The 19,105-nt window shown below is 35.0% G+C and overlaps 1 protein-coding gene across 1 annotated transcript in view; it reads left to right on the top strand.

Annotated features, from left to right (window-relative positions):
- The window catches only part of ccdc85a (coiled-coil domain containing 85A), a 325,370-nt gene that overhangs the window by 31,177 nt on the left and 275,088 nt on the right, over window positions 1–19,105 (top strand). The window contains exon 2 of the mRNA XM_028820660.2: window positions 4,430–5,363. Within this exon, the coding sequence (XP_028676493.1) occupies window positions 4,430–5,363 (934 nt within the window). The remainder of the gene's footprint in view (window positions 1–4,429; window positions 5,364–19,105) is intronic.

Here is a 19,105-nt window from a genome sequence, read left to right as displayed (position 1 = left end):
GTGTGTGCTTGGTGTGTGTGTGTGTGTGCCCTGCAGTAGGTTTGTTTCCTGCCTTGCACCCTGTGTTGACTGGGATTGGCTCCAGCCGACCCCCATGACCCTGTAGTTAGGATATAGCGGGTTGGATAATGGATGGATGGATTATCAATATCCTCCACATAGCAGAGAAAAAAAGGTCATAATCTATTGAAGATTGTAAAAGGAAAATTATAAAGGTAGTATAAGAAGATACAGACCTTTCATCATTATCAAATGTAAAAAGGTTGGGTAGAATTTTGCTAAAATTACACAGATAGATTTGGAATAAAGTTTTATATACAATAGAGAGAATGTTAAATTTCTATGAAATCGATTTAAAGAAAAGGTGTGTAGAAGAAAATACATTTTAGAAATTTCAAAGCATGCCCCCTAATCCTTTAAATAGGGTGGCCATGGTATGGCTTGTGTAACCTATAAACACTGGAGCTGTATGCCTTTAGAAATCTAATGAACTTCCTGTTCACATACTGAATATATAGTATGACAAAATGTCTCAAGTTTAATTAGCTAGCCATGTCTCTAAGGCAACTCTCCTGCTGCCTGTTCTCTTAATGGGACAAGATGCTTATCTCTGCTCCACTCTAGGACCATATGCCACCTAGACACCTGGCCTATAGCCAGATTTCTTTACCTTCCTCCCACCATTTTTCTCTCTTACTTTCCAAAATGTGACAGCTTGGTCACAGTTTTCATTGGGTAAGACTCAATAGTCTTCACTCTGTGGCTAATCTGTCCCGCTCTCTTTCTGTCTCTTTTGAGGTCAGGTTCCTTCAGTCTATGGTGTGTTAACAGCCATTCTGAGTCATTGTGGGATAGTGGAATTTCCTCATTAGGATTCTTAAAATTTTGATAAGGTTTATTATCCCTTTAGTAGCTCTGTCTTGCCATGCTGAATTTGAAAGTTTTTCCCTCCTTTTTCAGTTTGGATGTCTCATACTGGACTATCCACTTCCCTTTTCTGCACTGACAGTTTCCTTCACAATAAAAATTCCATTCACAAAGTTGACAAACAGACAAGGCCCAGAAAAGTATGGGATATGCTGAGTGGCTACACTGAAGAGTGTTTACATGACCGTCCTAAATGGATCAAAGGCAGACAAATACTGTAAGACCAGCCCTGTAAAACCACAGGAAAGGGAACATTTTGTTGACTCTTAGTTGGAGACACAGAAGCCTGGACTGGGGGAATTGATGGTATCTTCCTGATTGTATTTGTAATGAGATGAAATATTCAAAGGAAAACTTTGAGATTAAAAAAAAAAGATGTGAACAACAGTTGAAAGGGAACTCTGTAGTGTGGCTTGCTTGATAAACTGATATGTTGGTTTGCAGATCTCACAACCAAAGAATTTAGACTGTAATGCCTGCATGGTTTCTGTTCTTCTGCTTATTCTTTCTACTGCAATTGGACAAGAAAGTCTTCAATATTTTTCTTTGAAAAGGAGGATGTCATTATGGGAATACAATAAGAGATGGGTCTGAATACTGTGTGCTCAAGTTTTAGTGAAGATGAAATTTGATAAATTTTAGAAAACAGCAATTCAGAATTTTTCATGCAGAATAGTTTTAAACGTAGATTGAATTAATATAACATTTGTCTTCAAATTTTATGCTTGTCTTCATTTCTTGAGCAATTGCAAGAGCCACTGATACAGTATTCTGAATGTATGCCATCCTGTAAGAATATTGTTATTTGTTATATGCTAATGATCCCCCATTTAATCCTGTAGCATATACAATGTATATATGTGTGTGTGCATGTCTATGGGTAAATGCAATTATTTTAGTTTTAAGCTGCTTAGTAAGTGCACAGCTGCCTCACCATTTAATTCTTTCTCTAATAAAGCACAACTAATGGGAACAGGTGAGTCATGGCCTTCTTCACCACACCATTAACATGTTGCTGGAAAGTCATTAAGGCTGCACTGAATAAGATTTTAATTAACCAGACAATCTGCTTATGAAGCATCATTGATATTATGATACTAACTGCTCCCTAAAATGCTTCATGCATTATAAAAGCTTTTTTTGTTTTTTGTGCTATACTAAGACAGTACAAATGATTATATTAGAGCTAATGAACAGTGCAATGGACAAGTCTGTACTTTAATATGCCAACATACTTAGTGTTGACTAGACTAATGCATCCCTGCTGCTACCTACTTAAAAGCATAGGCAATGTTCAGGACCATTGACATGATTCAGGAAAGAAAGAGGAAAAAATAATGGTGTGCTTGAAATACCCAACCTAGGAAATGGTGTAAGCAGATGGTAAAGATAGGTATTGCTATCTGTCATTTTGTAGCTTGGTGTTTTAGTAATAAAGCACTAACGCCAGATTATGATGAACAACAAAATATATTTATTCTTTTACCACATTCTGACTTTCTTGAACTAATGTATACACAGCATTATCTACTCCAATACCTTGTTTAATAATAGTGTTAACGGAAATGTATAAGACTGTGGAAACATAACATTGACTAAAGTTAATTATTAACATAAAACATAAAGCATTTAGTAGCTATTTCTCTAATAATTTCCATTACATACAATTCTGAGTTTTTCTGATTTCATCAAATCAAATAATATTCTGAATTAGGAGTTGTGATTAAGACGTAATAAGAAAACAATAAAATAGGAAAATAAATTAACTTGAGATTTTTATTTGAAATATGCTATAACATATAAGAAATTTACCAGACTATTTCTGAAAAAGACACAAGGGTAAGTTGTCAATTCTCATTCTATTTTCTTTTTACAACAAACAATTTGGGCTCACTTTTTTATTATAAAATTATATAAAACTTATATATATAAAACTATATATATAAAAATAGCTTTAATTAATTGCAAGAACTAGAGGTTGATTGAGTTTTAAGAATTGTCCACCATAGATTTCACTTAAATAATTAAGCTTGTCAAATTAAACTGTTAACATTCTTTTTCTCTGTCTGTAGGAGCCAATCTTAAAATGTTAAAATCAACATACTTTAAGTATTTGCTTAAGTTGAATAAAATGTTAGTTTAATGTTAATAAGCCACCATAATCCAGTGTGTTTATAAGAAATATGATGATTTATTTCATGAGGTAAAAGTAGATACTAAACAAGAACACATGTCATATGCTAAAAATATTAAAATGTGTGCTTTAATTTAAATGTTTAAAGTCTAAATATTTTTGATCATAATGGAAATTTGTCATTTTTCTCTCTGTTAGAGATGCACAGAAAGGGCTAGATCTCTGGTAATGGATTAAAAATAATATCATATTTGTATAATCATTGACCTTGAAATGATCTAAAACATCACTCTACATGCTTATGTTTGAAATTTATTATTTTTAATATTCTAGGAGTGGCCCTTGGAGGACTAGGACCATTGGTAAAGAATCAAATATCAATAATAATAATGGTCAGCAACCTCATAATAGCAACAAAGGAACTCTCCATATACCTATATTACTAATTCACATTTTTTCAACATTTTGTGAAAAGGAGTACGTTTGACACCATAAGAGGTGAACGAACAACTTCAAGTCCTTCTGATTATTTTTGCTGAACACAACTATTAGTTTACTTACCATTAAGGTATAATTTCTTGCACAAAACATGATCCAGAAAAAACATGATCAAAAATATGGGGGAACTCCAAAAAGCTTGATGTCTTACATAACTAGACATCAAAAAGAATCAAATCTTATATCATATGTAGGGGTTTTCTTGTACCATTGAGTCAGGAGGTGACATACAAAAAAACTGAAGTGATTTTAAAGCATTGTAAATAATTTTTATAACAAAATGAGTGAGTTAGTAACATAAACTCTTTGTTAGAAAGATCATCTGTTAGGGCAGATTAATTCTTGCTAATGACTGTTATTGTGATATCAGATTTCTGATTATACAAACATACAAATGTGAAAACTAAGTAGCTGGGATGAGTAAACCTTAAAAAGAAACATCATATACAAGTACTTTTCCACATTATCAACTGTTCTCTTTCATTTTTTGTGTACTGTTTTTGCTTTTTTTTTTTGCATACATCACACTGAATACTCCAGAATCCCTGAAGCTGTAGAATTTTGGAAATCTAGGAGAAATGCATCTACACTCGCTCTTTGCCTCTTTACTCATTTAGTGTTTTACATATAATTCAATATATCTTTGTCCATGACTAGGGCAACAACTTTACTCTTAGATATGAAATTCCGGACAGCCTTAAAGGTGGCGCCGGCCCTGATAGTGACCATCATACACTAATGAATAATACAGTAATAAAATGCTAAACTGGATTTTTAAATAAAGTTAATAAAATTTTGTAAAATATTATTACAATATGTTAGAGTAAATATAACTCTTCTTTATTCCTTCTTATTTTTTGTGACATTTAGGACATAAACCAGAAGCTGCAAGAAGATAACCAAGAGCTCAGAGACCTGTGTTGTTTCTTGGATGATGACCGACAAAAAGGAAAAAAAGTGTCACGAGAGTGGCAGAGACTAGGCCGCTATAGTGCTAGTGTGATGCGAAAAGAAGTGACCTTGTATTTGCAAAAACTGAAGGAGCTTGAGGTAAAACAAGAAGAAGTAATAAAGGAAAACCTGGAGCTGAAGGAACTTTGTTTAATGCTAGATGAAGACAAGAGTGGTGGTGCAGGTAGTCGGAACTCAATAGATAGCCAAAACAGCCTAGGTCAGATATCTGCTGCTGGTACAAGCCTGCTGAGAGATGTGGGTGATGGCAGTAGTACCTCCAGCACTGGTAGCACAGATAGCCCTGATCATCATCATCATAAACATATCAGTACAGGCAGTCCAGAACACCTACAGAGGTCAAGAAATGAGAACAGTTCGGAGAATCCAAAGCATAGAAGTGGAAGCCCAGAGTACCCTCCCAAGGCCAAATGTAGTGGAAGTACTGACCCGAAGCATCTGAGAGGAGCAAGTCCTGAACAGAATAAGGTTTTGGGAAAAGGAAGCCCTGAACACCAAAAACAGCCTGGTGCTAGCTCTGAAAATCTGCAGAAACATCTTATAAGTGGCAGTCCAGAGCATTTCCAGAAGCGCAGGGGCAGTGCTAGCTCAGAACATCAAAAACTCAACAACGTCAGCTCTGAACTCCTTCAAAAAAAGGCATTAACTGCTAGTCAGGAGCATCTGCCAAAACCCAGGGGGACAAGCCCAGAACAGCTCAAACATCAGTTTACTGGAAGTCCAGAGCACCATAAACACCCTGGAGGGAGTGCAAGTAGAGATGGGATGCAGAGAAGGCAAGCCACAGATGAAATATCACCTCATCACCGGAGTATATACAACGGAATGAATGGTGGGTTGCCTAACCTCCTGAAACATAAATTACATAGCCTAGTCTATAAATAAGTAAAAAGCAACACTGGCAGATTCTTTTAAAACCCTAAAGGGCTTGATCAGTTATTTTTTGATAGTAAGGTAATATTCACTAGACATGGGTAAGACAAAGTCACTGCTGAATATGCATGAGGTGGTGGTTTGCAATGTCTGTATCTTCCTAGTTAGTTTAGCATTAGTTTAAATGTACTGTAAGATATGGAAAATCACTCATCACAGGGCTGATCGCTGTCAACAGTTTGTTTTCTTAAAAGCAAGTTATTTGGTTTTGTAGTGATTTTGCATGAAAAGAAACTATTAAACAACATTTCTCATATTTGTGGTTGAATTTGCAATTGTAACTGGTTGAGGATCCAAAAAGATTGCATTGTTATAATGCTGGCCATGCTGAACACTTTGTTGAGAAACTGAGGCATAATGCAGATTTTGACATAGTTCATGTACTCATGCTGTTTTTGATAATTTTTCTCTACTCTGCATGGTCATAAATAAATATTTCATAAGAATTAGGAAAAATGGAAGTAGTTTCAACAGTGCTTTAATGTTTTGATATTTCTTTCTGTTTTGATTGTACGTAAAGTGATATTGGAATGGAGGGTTCAATCACATGCTTTTCACTGAAGTAACGAAGGTAAACATAACAAGTAAAAAATATTTTACAATGCGTCTGTGATCCTAATTCAGTATTTAGTACGAATTCAGTATCTTTAATCTTACATGTGTTTGTCTGATTTGAAAGAGACAGGGCAAAATATTTGTGTATTTAAAATATAAACACAATTTGAAACATTATATGATGTAGGCATGAGTTGAAAAAAATTGCACTAGTCACTTGAATCTGTTTGTTAAACAGCAGGCAAAAATATTCGGTTGCAACTTAAATCTGAACTTTTAGTGACAGGTCCGTTTAGACGTCCTATTCTACAGACAGTGGTTTTTCGGAATCAACACCTTTGAGACATTTTAGAACATATAGAATGTTTTATACTGTAGGCGATAAGAGTATTTTCTGTTATAAAAGAAATGTAAATTATTAATGAAAAAAACAAAAACAAATAAAATTAGCTACCCCACAATCAATTATTTGAACATATTGTTTTCATCATATGATTTTCTGGCACAATCAGGAGCATGTCAGGGGACAGCCCTAGACAGGATGTTAGTGCATCATGCAGTTCTCTCTACATCCACTTTCTCTAGAAAAGTTTAGAATCATTACTGAAGCTAACATTCACATCTTTAAAATGGTTGCGGAAACCAAAGTACATGGAGAAAAATGATGCAGACATGAAGAAAGCGTGAAAATTCTACAGTTCTCTTACCTGGGTGGGAATGAACCCTGGGTCCTTGAAACTCTAAGTCAGCAGAACTTATTCTTGTGCTGTGGCACCCCGACTCTCTTCCACAAGCACAATTAACAAGCATAATTAAAAAATCAAATATTAGCTGAGTTACCCATCTATGATGGGTAGATTACTACGTCAGATCTGTAGAAGAATAAACAAAATGTTAAAGAAAATAAATACTTATTTCACTTTTTAATGCATATCAATATACAGGGGGTGCTCGGGTTACGACACAGTTCTGTTCCTACAACAGTGATGTAACCCGAATTTTGGTGTAAGTTGAAACACACCCAAGCCTAAGTCACTTACCTATCCTAACACATTTCCAAAATCATAATCTAGAACATAAAAACACAACTAAGCCACAGAAAAAGGAAAAAGACATAAATATACTGTACTATACACTGCACTGTAGTAACAGAAAAAATGACAAAAAATTAGTGTAAAAAAAATTCCTTACCTTTATTCCTTCTGATCTCTTTACAATGTCTAATTTCACTTCCATCGTGATGGCTTTCCTCTTCTTAGAAGCACTACCATATGAAGACTCTGACTTTCGTTTAGGAGCCATGATAAGGGCCAAAAAGTCGGCAAACAAAGCAACACAAACGGAACACTTGTGCTGCGTGCAACCAAACTAGTTCGCCAACTCCCTCAGTCATACGCCGCGTTACTACGTATTCTTCCACTGCGTGCAACCAAACTAGTTCGCCCACATAGTCTGTAAGAACGATGCTAACGACATAAGCCGAAACACTCACATCTCAATTTTTTTAAGTTTTTATGGGAGTGAGCGTTGTAAACTCAAAACTTTGTATGTCGAGACTTTGTAACCCGAGGACCCCCTGTATGTTTACAGAAGTATTACAGTTAAATTGAAATAATAAATTATATGAAAGTCATCTGAAGTGATGACTATAAACAAGATTTTTTTTTTGTATTTCATTTGACGTCATTTATGAGCAAGCAACATAAAGCTGCACATAAGAGAAACAATTCATTCTTATATCAGTGTCTGTAATTTTCATTGTCTTACCTTGTGATTTGTTTAAGATCATAGCAAAATAAACACAAATAACAAATTGTAGACTTTTAAAAGAGAATGGAAAATTATTGGGAATCAAAGGTATTCTTGGGATGAAAACAATATGACCTGTTCCGTCACTTGTTAATATTTCAGCATCTATTATGTGGCTGCGAAGAGATATAACTTTCAATCTGCAGTTTCAAACAATTGTTTTGCTGTTCTTGACTTTCAGAATCCCCCATCAAACACTTTCTTCTGCCATTGGCAGATCTTGAATTTAAATTGGTTCTACTTTCTAGAAGGCATATTATTTGAAAACTAATAAAAAAATGAAAGTAGAAATAGCAAAACATACTGACTTTATTCCACCAAACATGAATGGCTAGCTCAAAAAAGATGTACCCTCAGCGAAAATGTTTACTTGTCAAAGTCCATGAGTTTGCCCCCAGTGGGTAGTACTGAGGTAACACATACACTATTGTTTAAGCATGCCTATCTTTAATTTATCGCAGATTTTCATGATAAACTGTTTATATGCATCCTTAATTTGGGAATGAAAATGCAAGAAAATACTGTGTTGCTTAGTAAGATTTTTGAAAAAAGCTGCCATCAGGCACCCACCCAGTAGACATGGGACAGAAAAAGTAGTCTGTACTGAGACAGGGACTAAGATGAACATACAGTACATAGCAAATTTCATGAAAATCGGTTAAGCTGTACTCAAGCTATGCCCAGACACACAGATAAACTTAATCTTAACTGTTATTTATATATACAGTATTTTAAGAGTTTAAAAGTTCGGTTTGAATTGCAAAAACACATTATTACCTTTTTAAGTGGTAACATATATAGCATTTAGTACAAGCCTTGAAGGCATTTTTTGATCTTTATTTCACCTTATACAATTTCTTGTATTGAGAATTTATTTGTTTTTGAATACCCCTTGGTGTCAGAGCATAGGGTCAGCCATTGTACAGCACCCTGGAGCAATTGCAGGTTAACAGCCTTGCTCAAGGACCCAGCAGAGTAGGATCACCTTTAGCAGTAACTGGGACTCAAACTGGTAACCTTCTGGATATCAGCACAGATCCTTAGCCTAGGAGGCACCACTGCTGATTTTTGATTTTTAAACTGCCACCTGCTTGAAAGCTTTAAATGAAGAAGAAAAGATTCTGTTCAAGATCAAGACACAAATTCACAAATGAAGGTCATTTCCTGTGCAGGTGTAAGCACCCAGTCATGGCTCTATTAGAATGCAGTGCCTCTTGACGCTTACTTGTATTTGTCTTTTTCTTGTAGTGAAAAGTCAAGCAAAATGACACCTTTTACTGGCTAACTAAAAACATTACAATATGCCAGCTTTCGAGGCAACTCGGGCCCCTTCTTCAGGCAAGATGTAATACAGAAACTGGACTTCCCTGTGTTTATATACACACTAGGACAAGAAACAACATTGGTAAATCTTTAAGTGAGAAATATTAAATGTAAAAAATTAATAGACTACTTCAGGCTAGGGTTCATTTAACAAGAGAGAGAAGAACAATGTATGGTCAAGATCTTTGGATAAGATATCTGTCCAACAAAGTCTTTTGAAGTTTCTAATGAGTTTTTCAACACAAAGTGGATCTGTAGTCAGGTTGTCTGTGTCAGTCTGAGAGATGCAAACAATCCTCATACCTGGCCATAAAACTCTTGTCTCTATTCAAACCATGTTGCAATGTGTTAAATTTTAGCATGAGTTTAACTTCCCATTCTTTTCTCTCTTGCTGTGTTCTGAAGTTGCCCATAAGCACTGTGACTTTAAAGTCCCTCTCACAGTGTCCATGGCTGTTGAAGTGGGCCATTACAGGAACATCTTTGTTGCCACGTTTAATGTGGAACCTGTGTAAATTCATTCTTTGACGGAGTGTTTGTCCAGTTCCTTCCACATAGAGTGCAGTGTCAGGACATTTCATGCAGAGAATTAGGTAGACCACATTAGATGATCTGCAGGAAAATGATCCCTTTATGTGATGTTCTAGTCGGCAGTGTGGTAAGTATACGGTCTGTATTATAAATGTGGGCACACGTTTTACATCTTTTCTGTAGGCAAGAAGATGTGCCATTTACTGTTGGTTCACTTAGGGAGCTTTGGACAATTAGTTGCTGAAGATTTGGTGATTGTCTGTATGCCAGGAGGGGGCGTTCAGAAAATACATTTTTCAGTGTTTGGTCATTGTTTAGCATTGGCTGAAGTTCTTTTATAATTTTTCAAAGTGCTGTTCTTGTTGTCTTTGTTTTTATATTCCAGAAGGTTGTCTCTGGGTATGGCAGTAGATCTTCTTATTTGAGTGTCTGTTGTTTTGGGTGCATAACCTTGTCTGATGAAATCTTGTCTGAGCTCCTGCAGTTGTTTATCCCGGTCTGTCAGGTCTGAGCAAATACGATTTTACCATATTGCTTGGCTGAAAATAATGGAGCCCCTTATATGCTTGGGGTGGAAGCTATCACTTGTTAGGTAGGTCTGTCTGTCTGTTGGTTTGTGAAAAACAGAAGTTACAAGGGTGTTGTCTTTCATTTGAACGGTAGTGTCAAGGAAGCTGACTTCTGTTTTTGAGTAATTTAGCTTCAGCTTTATGTTGGGGTGAAAGGAATTATATTCATTATGAAAATGGAGGAGGTCCTTCTCACTGGCAGTCCAGATTATGAAGATGTCATCTATGTAACAGAGACACAACATTGGTTTTAAGATGCACATTGACATGAAATCTTCCTCCAATTTTGCCATAAATAGGTTTGCATAGTGAGGTGCAAACCGATAGCCCATTGCAGTCCCCATTTGTTGCAAGTAGAAATCTTGTCCAAAAGAGAATAAATTATGTGTCAGAGTGAATTTTATCATTTCTATTACTGACTGAAACACAACATAGTACTTGAGCTTGTCATTTCTACTTATTGTAGCTACACTGTAATGCAATTTTTGGAGTGGTTCTGTACTTCAGCCTTTCTAGAATTCTTCTTTCTGTTTGTGACTCCCATATGTTATAGCTGTGTTTTTTGGCTTGCATTTGCCTTGGCTTCACCTATTGTTTTTGCTAACTACTCTATGTGTATTAAACATCGCCATTGCTCTTTCCGGTTGTTGTTCTCTAAACATTGATCTGACTTTTAAATTGTGTCATAATCATCTAGCGTTTAATTTAAGACCAAGCCTTCATGTTCTGTCGGGAGTACAACCATCAGACATCTCTTCAGGAATGGTCTCTGGTTTCAAAATTCACCTCTGGAGGTAACCAACAGAGGTCTTAGATGGCTGTTTTGTTTGGATACATAAATAACATACAATATATGTCTCATATTTAAATACTAGAGCATGTTAAGAGTTTCATTCCAACCAGTCATTTAATTATATTTAATTATTTCTCTCTGCATTCATATATTTTTTCAAAGCAAGATTGTGTAATAGTGTATTGTTTCCTTTTCAATAAAAATCAACAAAGGTTTTTCTGAACTGGACAGGATAAGTACCTTACAGTCCTTTGTCAATTTATTTCTGAACATTTGATTCAAAGAGATGCTTTATGATAAATACACACATATGCTAATAAGGCCATGCTAACTCCTACACTGCTGGCTCCTTTGTAGTTTGCCTCTAATTATTAATAAGGAGGTGATTAAGAAAAAATGGCTCTGAATCTTAAAAAGCAAATAATATAAAGCAAGTCCAAAAACTAAGAAAAGCCCCTGCAAACTAGAATCTATGAATGGAGTTAAACCAGCCCTATTGGTAATGTGTGGCAGTGTAGCTAAAGAGCTGAGGCAAGCTATCTAATTAAATGACACAATACTTAGAGCTGAATTCTCAGTAAGAAATCACTGCTACATGATGACATGCAAGTGTCATTTACAAAGTTTAAATTAGCACATTAATTAATTTGTCAATAACATTTTTGTCTGCCTTGATTCCGTTTATAAATATATATAGCTTGTAAATTATGTTTAATTGGAAGTATTTTAGTTTAATTTTGTATTATTTTACCATTTTTTGTCAATGCAAAATAAGGCTGTAGTTTGTCTATGGTATTCTCATTCCTCACTAAAAATATAATATTCTTATGTCAGGGAAATATTCTGCTTTAGGGTGATGTCATTTGTTGAAATCTATTGATAATTATCATGTAGTATATCACATTATGTTCTAATATTTTTTAGAATTTAAATCAGACATTAACACTAGAATTACCAGAGCCTATGAAAAAACTCGTAGATCCGTCCCACCTTAAATTGCTTCGCACCTCTCCATCAGCGTCTTTTGTCCTGTAAATGTGTCGATAAGCAGCAAGCAGCAAGCAGCCTGCTATCACATCCCCCCACCCCGCACAGTTTTCTCAGCTCAAGTCTGTTTACCTGCATGTCAGTTGTTTAGTGTTGTATAGAGTGAGAAGTCAAGCAAAATGACACCTTTTATAAATACTATATCGTTATTTGGAACACATGCATTTCATGTGTGTTCCGTGCCTACAATGATATATGTAAACACATTGTTAAAACAGAAACGTTTTTCATGTTTTAGTAATAATTGACAAAATGTAGACATGAAGTGCATAATGTGTGAAGCCTGAAGTCCAAATATCAAATAAACACTTTCACAAAAGGTACAAATATAACAGAACAAGTGCGCTTCTATTCAACAATATAACTGAAGAAAAAGAACCCACATTAGGGTGCGACATTGAGACGCATTTGCTATGACCGCTTCGGTGGCACAACGAAGCATTACTTACTGAATATTTATGTCTCAGAAGTTCTGGTGAAGACCATCCTTATGCTTTTATGCTTTGAGATCTTCAGGTTGACATGATGTTTCTACTGACTGGTACTTTCTCGGTACTGCGTGTGAATATATTTTTAGGTAAGAGTATTTTGGTATGATATATGAGGGTGCTTACTGTATTCAATATACCAATATTTATAGCAAAAAGGCTTAATCTTTTGTACCTTTTATGTGTTATTGTGCTTTTGGCATACACAGTGAAATGAACTGATGTGTTGCCAATAATGAGAACTATAGTTATTGTAAGTTTATGACACAGCAATATATGCCACATTAATTCTGAGCAGCCATGTACTGTACTATGAAAATAATGAAAACTCAACAAAATCTGTGTACCTAGGTAAACGATTGCACTTAGTTATTTTGTACATGGATTACATGTACAAAAACACTTTTTGTAAATAAGAGTTAAAAGACAGAATTTCAACTGTTAGTTTTTTTTTTTTTTTACCAAATTCAATGGTCTGCATTTTATATAACACACTAAATTTAATTTATTGTAAACCTGGCTGGCTGGCTGAGCATGTGGCTGATTGGCTGTAATTGGTTGTGGTTTTGGGTAAAATGGACAAATTCATTTGAATTTTAAGTGAAATGCAGGAAACTGCTCCTGAAAAAAATAGATTATGTCATTATCTTACATGTATGGTTCAGGATGATGTTATAATGTATCTCAGAGTCAAATGCTCACATTCAGGAAAAATGTCTCTTTGCTAAATCTCAGAGCTCGGCTTTGTTAGAAAAAGCTTACACATCTAAAATGATCAAGGCAAACAAACAAATGTACAATATAATTGATTTGTAAATCAATGTTACTTGATGCACTGTACATTATAATGATATTTTAATTATTAAATGACTCTTTGGTGCAGTTTGAGTGGATGTTAGGAGAAAAAGTATAATTTACCGTAAAGGAAAAAAAATCAAGAGACAGAGAGAGACATGCACAGAAAAAAAAATGAAACGTTTTAATAAAAGAATTTCACAAATACAGTATACTTCACTGATTGCAGTATATTTCCATTTAGCAATACGTACAATGCTAGTCAAAAAGTACTTGAAGAAGCAATCACTCAGTACCATACAGTATGTACATTCTTTCTTGACTGCAGAGACATTTTGTGGTACTTAATGATACAGCTGTGCAATCAAGCCTGAGAAGATGCCGCTGCTGGTGGCATACACATTAGTGTTGGATACTGTTGAGTTCTGTTGAGTAAAATTGCTACCTCGCACCATTTTAAAATCATGTTTGCTTTGAGGCTGTGGTTCCTTTACAAATTTGGTTCTTTTAAATCTGTTTTTCTTGTATTGTCTGAAGCCATACATTTAGGTCATCTAACATTTTTAAACCGCCTGAGAGATTGTGTTTGTGCACATGTAATTGTGTGAACTGACATGTAGTTTTGGGCAGGTTTCTTCCTTGCATTGGTTGTTGCCAAGTTTTCACCTAGGTCCTTGTGACAGCCTGATGAAACCATTTATGTAAGTCCTCACAGACAAATTTTGCAGGTTTTTCTTTAATGAAATATTCAGAAAGATGGTCAGATAAAGCAGAGGGAAGAACATTAAAAACAGAGATTAGCAGACAAAGTCACATGGCAACTCTAGACTCAAAGTCATTAAACCAAGTTGAATCAAAACCAAAATCAGGACTAAATTGATTGTTCAATCACCAAGTATCTTCCAAAGTCTTCTCTTTTCTTTTAGTCCAAGATATTAAGAATGCTACACCATCTTATTTATATACAGTAAGATGGACACAATGATGTTGCAAGTCATACAATGCATAGATGAGCCTAGCAGCACATTGTACCATTTAAATATTACACACATTACAGTTCAGAAAACTCATTACAATTTCATGAGCATCATATCCTGCAATCATATTGAAACCACCCTTCCCCACCTAATGAAACAGAGCAAGAAGAGAGGGGATCATAATAAATGGTCAAATGGTAAAAGAAGTTGTACTATAGTTGAGGAGTTTAGAGCTGTTCAGATTATTCAAAAGCTGCTTTAAGAAGTGTTAGCCGAGAATAATATTTATTAGTGCCTGAAACATACTAAATATTTTAAAATTGCTCCTTTTAGCATAAATTGGTTTTCCTTTAAATAATGTGATGGCCATAATTTTCCTATTGCTATATTGAGGGCAATTTTGTAAAATAATAACGTGAGAATGTAGTGTAATATACCGAATGATCATTAAATGCTGATGTTACCCCAATAAGATCTGTTAATGGGTGATGATTTATAGTATTCTTGAGTCTGTATGACAGCTAGATGAAGACTGTAGTCCAGAAAGGTTTAAGCAAATAACGTAACCAAAGCATGTGACCAAGGGAAGCAGGTGTTAGAAAATACCACATCTCTGACAAGCAGGATCTAATTCAGGGTTATGAAAACATATTTATAGGAGGATGTATTGTATATTAAATAAATTTAGAGATACATGTGAGACTTTTTGAAGATAAAATATCTTCTTGAATGCAATGATATGTGTTATCATTTTTATTTTATTTTTTCTGTATACAAGTTGGTAGTCTTAAATATTAATATGTGGCATTGTAAGTCTGTTCGGACAACTGCATAAAGTCAACAGCGAAGATGTATCATTGATGCACAATCAAAAACATTCATAATATAATATAATATAATATAATATAATATAATATAATATAATATAATATAATATAATATAATATAATATAAAATGTTTGTCCTTTCCCTCTGGGCAATCTGAGTGGTCAATTTTGCTCAGGTGAGGCGACAAAAAAGCAAGTGCAAATGTGGGACACATGAGGAAGAATGAAGGAGTATAAGGCACGATGAGAGAGTCGCCTTTAAAGAAGGCAAGTATAAAACTGAACAAAAGATGACAAAGACACCTCCAAAATAATGGTTAATCTGAGAAGCAGGCTTTACACAGAAATGTGCTCGAGAGATGGAATGCTGATTAAGAGACATTCACACAAGAATATATATAATATATAAAGTGCAGTACTGCATTTAAAGCAGGTCTTGAATAATTTACCAGTGCATTGATTTTTATAAAAATTATAAATATAATTTGATTTCATGGCACAAAGAAGATTCATGAATAAAACTAAATTTATTTTTCTTGTTTCTACTTATATAAAATAACTGATTTGGCAGAAATACACTTAAGTTGAATGAGAATGCAGTTAATGAGCATGCTTTGTGTTTACACTTATTTATTACCTTTGTTTAGTCACTTGGTTTCTTATGCCATTTCTTTTTAGGTAAGATGTGATACAGAGGTGTGTATACTTGATATGTAAATGCAGTTATGGTGTTAGTTAAATGTGTTGCCTAAAATTTAAAGCCCAGTTTGTTTTTATTTGATCCAACATTATGCACAAAATATCCCCCTGCAGTTACTGTAATCAGGAAAAAACATGACTAATCATAAAGTGGAAATAAACCACAGATGCAAGGGCAAGGATATCTGAGCGCGATCGGTTTCATACACAACAATCAGGCTGTAGTCAATCCACTTTAGATTGCATGCAGGACTGGAACCCCTTAACTTTATTGATTGCAAAGTACTTCAAATATGGCACTTGACCCAAATTTTTCCGGATGAAGTATTTTGTTACACAGCTTTAAAAAGTACTGAAACTCAAGCAAAGAGTATGTATTTTCAGGAGAACATTGATTTGTAAGTTTTGTAACCAAATCCACCTAATTCCCTCCATTTAGGACAGTCATGAGAATATTTTACAATAGTTTATGGAAATGGTAGAATTTACTGTATTAGATTAATAGCACACTATTTTCAAAGTTGTATAATTGTAGCGTTCATAGTCCGAAACTTTAAAGCAACTTGGAGAGAGGGGTTAATATAGTTTTTGATGGTCAAGTGTCTGGGACTATTGCTTTATTTAAGATTATAATAGTAATAAAATATAAGCCAGGAAGATTTTACAGTGCAGACCTTGTCCTTTTACATCACAAATATATTATTGTTATCTTCTTGTTCTAATTAAATCTTCAAAACTCCCATCCATCTCTAATGGTAATAAAGTAGACAGAAGCTTTTGACTTTCAAGTTAGTTGGATGCTTATTATAGCATTTAGTTTAGTACAATTACCTGTGGTGAGTAGCTGGTCCCATATGAGCATAAGAGCCTTGACATTTAACGAAAATCTTTACCTTGCTGTTATTTGATGACTATCAATTATTATCAAAGTCTCGGCAAAATGTCATATGTATGTGTGGGGTACAAAATGGTATGAAGAGAATTCAATAGTGTGCTCAGTTTTCCTAAAATATACAAACAATTGATTTGCACAGAACTTGGTCTGCTCAATGAGAAAATAGCCTGTAAATGGACAAAAAGTACAGCAGTCTAACTTTTCATTAACAATCCAATGTTAATCTGTTCATTGAGGTTTGTTTCTGACTTTACAGCTGATGCAGAACTTTTTATGGAAATGGTAACATTCCAATATTTGTTTGATAAAGTATGTATAACAGAACATATGAAATAGTGCTCAATGCTGAAGACAATAAAACTAAAGCTTATTTTTATAGAACTATAAACATTAATCATAGTGACTGAATAATATTACATTTAAAATGATTTGAACTATAAAGATTGTAATCTTCCACATTTCAGATAATTTACTGCAAAAATCAGACGATAAGGGGGCACCTTCATCCAGACATTTTTCCTGAATCTCATAAGCCTTAAATCTTATTAGTGAATGCAGCTTCAGCAAGCAACTTTAAAACCCACAAAACAAATCTTACATGCACTGAATTGTTCATCCTTATCATACTGCTGCTTCATTACGATTTAAAGCCTGGGATTTAGAGGTGGATAAACTAAAAGGGCACATAACTCTGACTTTTATTCTGAATCCACTTAATCAAATGTCTTTCCATCTCAGCCTCATATCAAGGAGGTTGCTTTATAATAGTGAATTGTTTTGAGGTCTTGCGTTTAATTCCCTCACATCCAACATTGTTTTGCTTTTGCTTAATAACATTAAGTATAAGGTAGAATTGCCTAATACATTTTATTTGTGACACTTAATTGGTTTTTAGTTTACTCATATTGAATTTATTTCTAATATATTATGTTTCTGCATTTGTAATCACTACTTTGATAACTTTAGACAGTGACTTGTATTTTTTTGTAGTCATTTTTAGTGACTAGTGAAAATACATACTTATCATGAACAGAAAAGGCAAAAAAGAGAAAAGCTATACACACCAAAGCAGATAATAAAGCAAAGTGACAGGGTAATCAATAGCGTATACGGTATGGGTTCTATTCAATAAGGGCGCGCACAAAAAGGTGAGCTTCAAAAGGGCAACCTCAGTTGGGCGTGGCGAATAAAGACGCGCGTAAATAAAGGCGAGCTTCAAAAGGGCGACCTCAATTGGGCACAGTGAATAAAGGCAAACGCAACAAAATTATTACAGAAAATGTATTAGATAAAGGCAATGATTGAACGTATAAAAAGGCGAAAGCAAGAATATTAAAACATTCACTCAATTGAGGTCGCCCTTTTGAAGCTCGCCTTTTTGTGCGCGCCCTTATTGAAGGATACCTACGGTATGTTGTCACATTGCTGAAGCTGTGTTATACCAAAGTGTAAATGTGCAGACAGAGAAATTAAAATCAGCTGATCTTGATGATGCTAGAAACCACATATATAGACTAAAAGCTTTTACAGCTTGTATTATTTTGCTTTAAGGGTGTGCAATCTCTTCAGCTTTAACATTGGCAGTGAAATCAAGTTCAAGTTCAAAGTTTATTGTCATGTGCACAGTAAGGAAACATGTTTCCCTGTACAATGAAATTCTTTCTTTGCTGTCCACACCAAATGCCAATGGTTAACAAACCAATATAAATAATAAGTAGCAAATGGATAATAAGTAACAAAGGCAGCACAAAGTATAAAAACAGAATAGAAGTATAAAGTGTAATGTGCAGGTAGGTGTGTGATGGACAAATCAAATACAGTTGTGTGAGGTAGATAGAATGAGGTGAACCATGGTTTTAAACTCCAGTCAGTTATATAGGAGTCTAATGGCCTTGGGGAAGAAAGAGTTCTTTAGTCTGGAAGTCCTGCATTTCATACTTCTATGCCTCCTGCCTGAGGGTAGAAGTGTGAACAGTTTGTGTTGGGGTGGGTGGGTGAGGATCAAGGCAGTTCTCCTTCGGACTTGTAGATGCTCTGCAGAGAGGGCAGTGGAGTCCTGGTGACCTTCTCAGCAGTCTTCACCACTCTCTGCAGGCGTTTGCGGTCCATAGCAGTAGTGTTGCTGTACTACACGGTGATGCAGCTAGTCAAGATGCTCTCAACAATGCAGCTGTAAAAGTTGCTGAAGATCTTAGTCGACATACCAAACTTCCTCAGCCTCCTCAGAAAGTACAGCTGCTGTTGAGCCCTTTTGACCAGCTGTGTGGTGTTAAGTGTCCAAGTGAGGTCGTCACTGATGTAAACGCCCAGGTATTTAATGCTGCTCACCCTCT

The sequence above is a fragment of the Erpetoichthys calabaricus genome, chromosome 15 (assembly GCF_900747795.2).
Source record: "Erpetoichthys calabaricus chromosome 15, fErpCal1.3, whole genome shotgun sequence".
NCBI lineage: Eukaryota > Metazoa > Chordata > Cladistia > Polypteriformes > Polypteridae > Erpetoichthys > Erpetoichthys calabaricus.
This window is presented reverse-complemented; position numbering and strand designations above follow the sequence as displayed.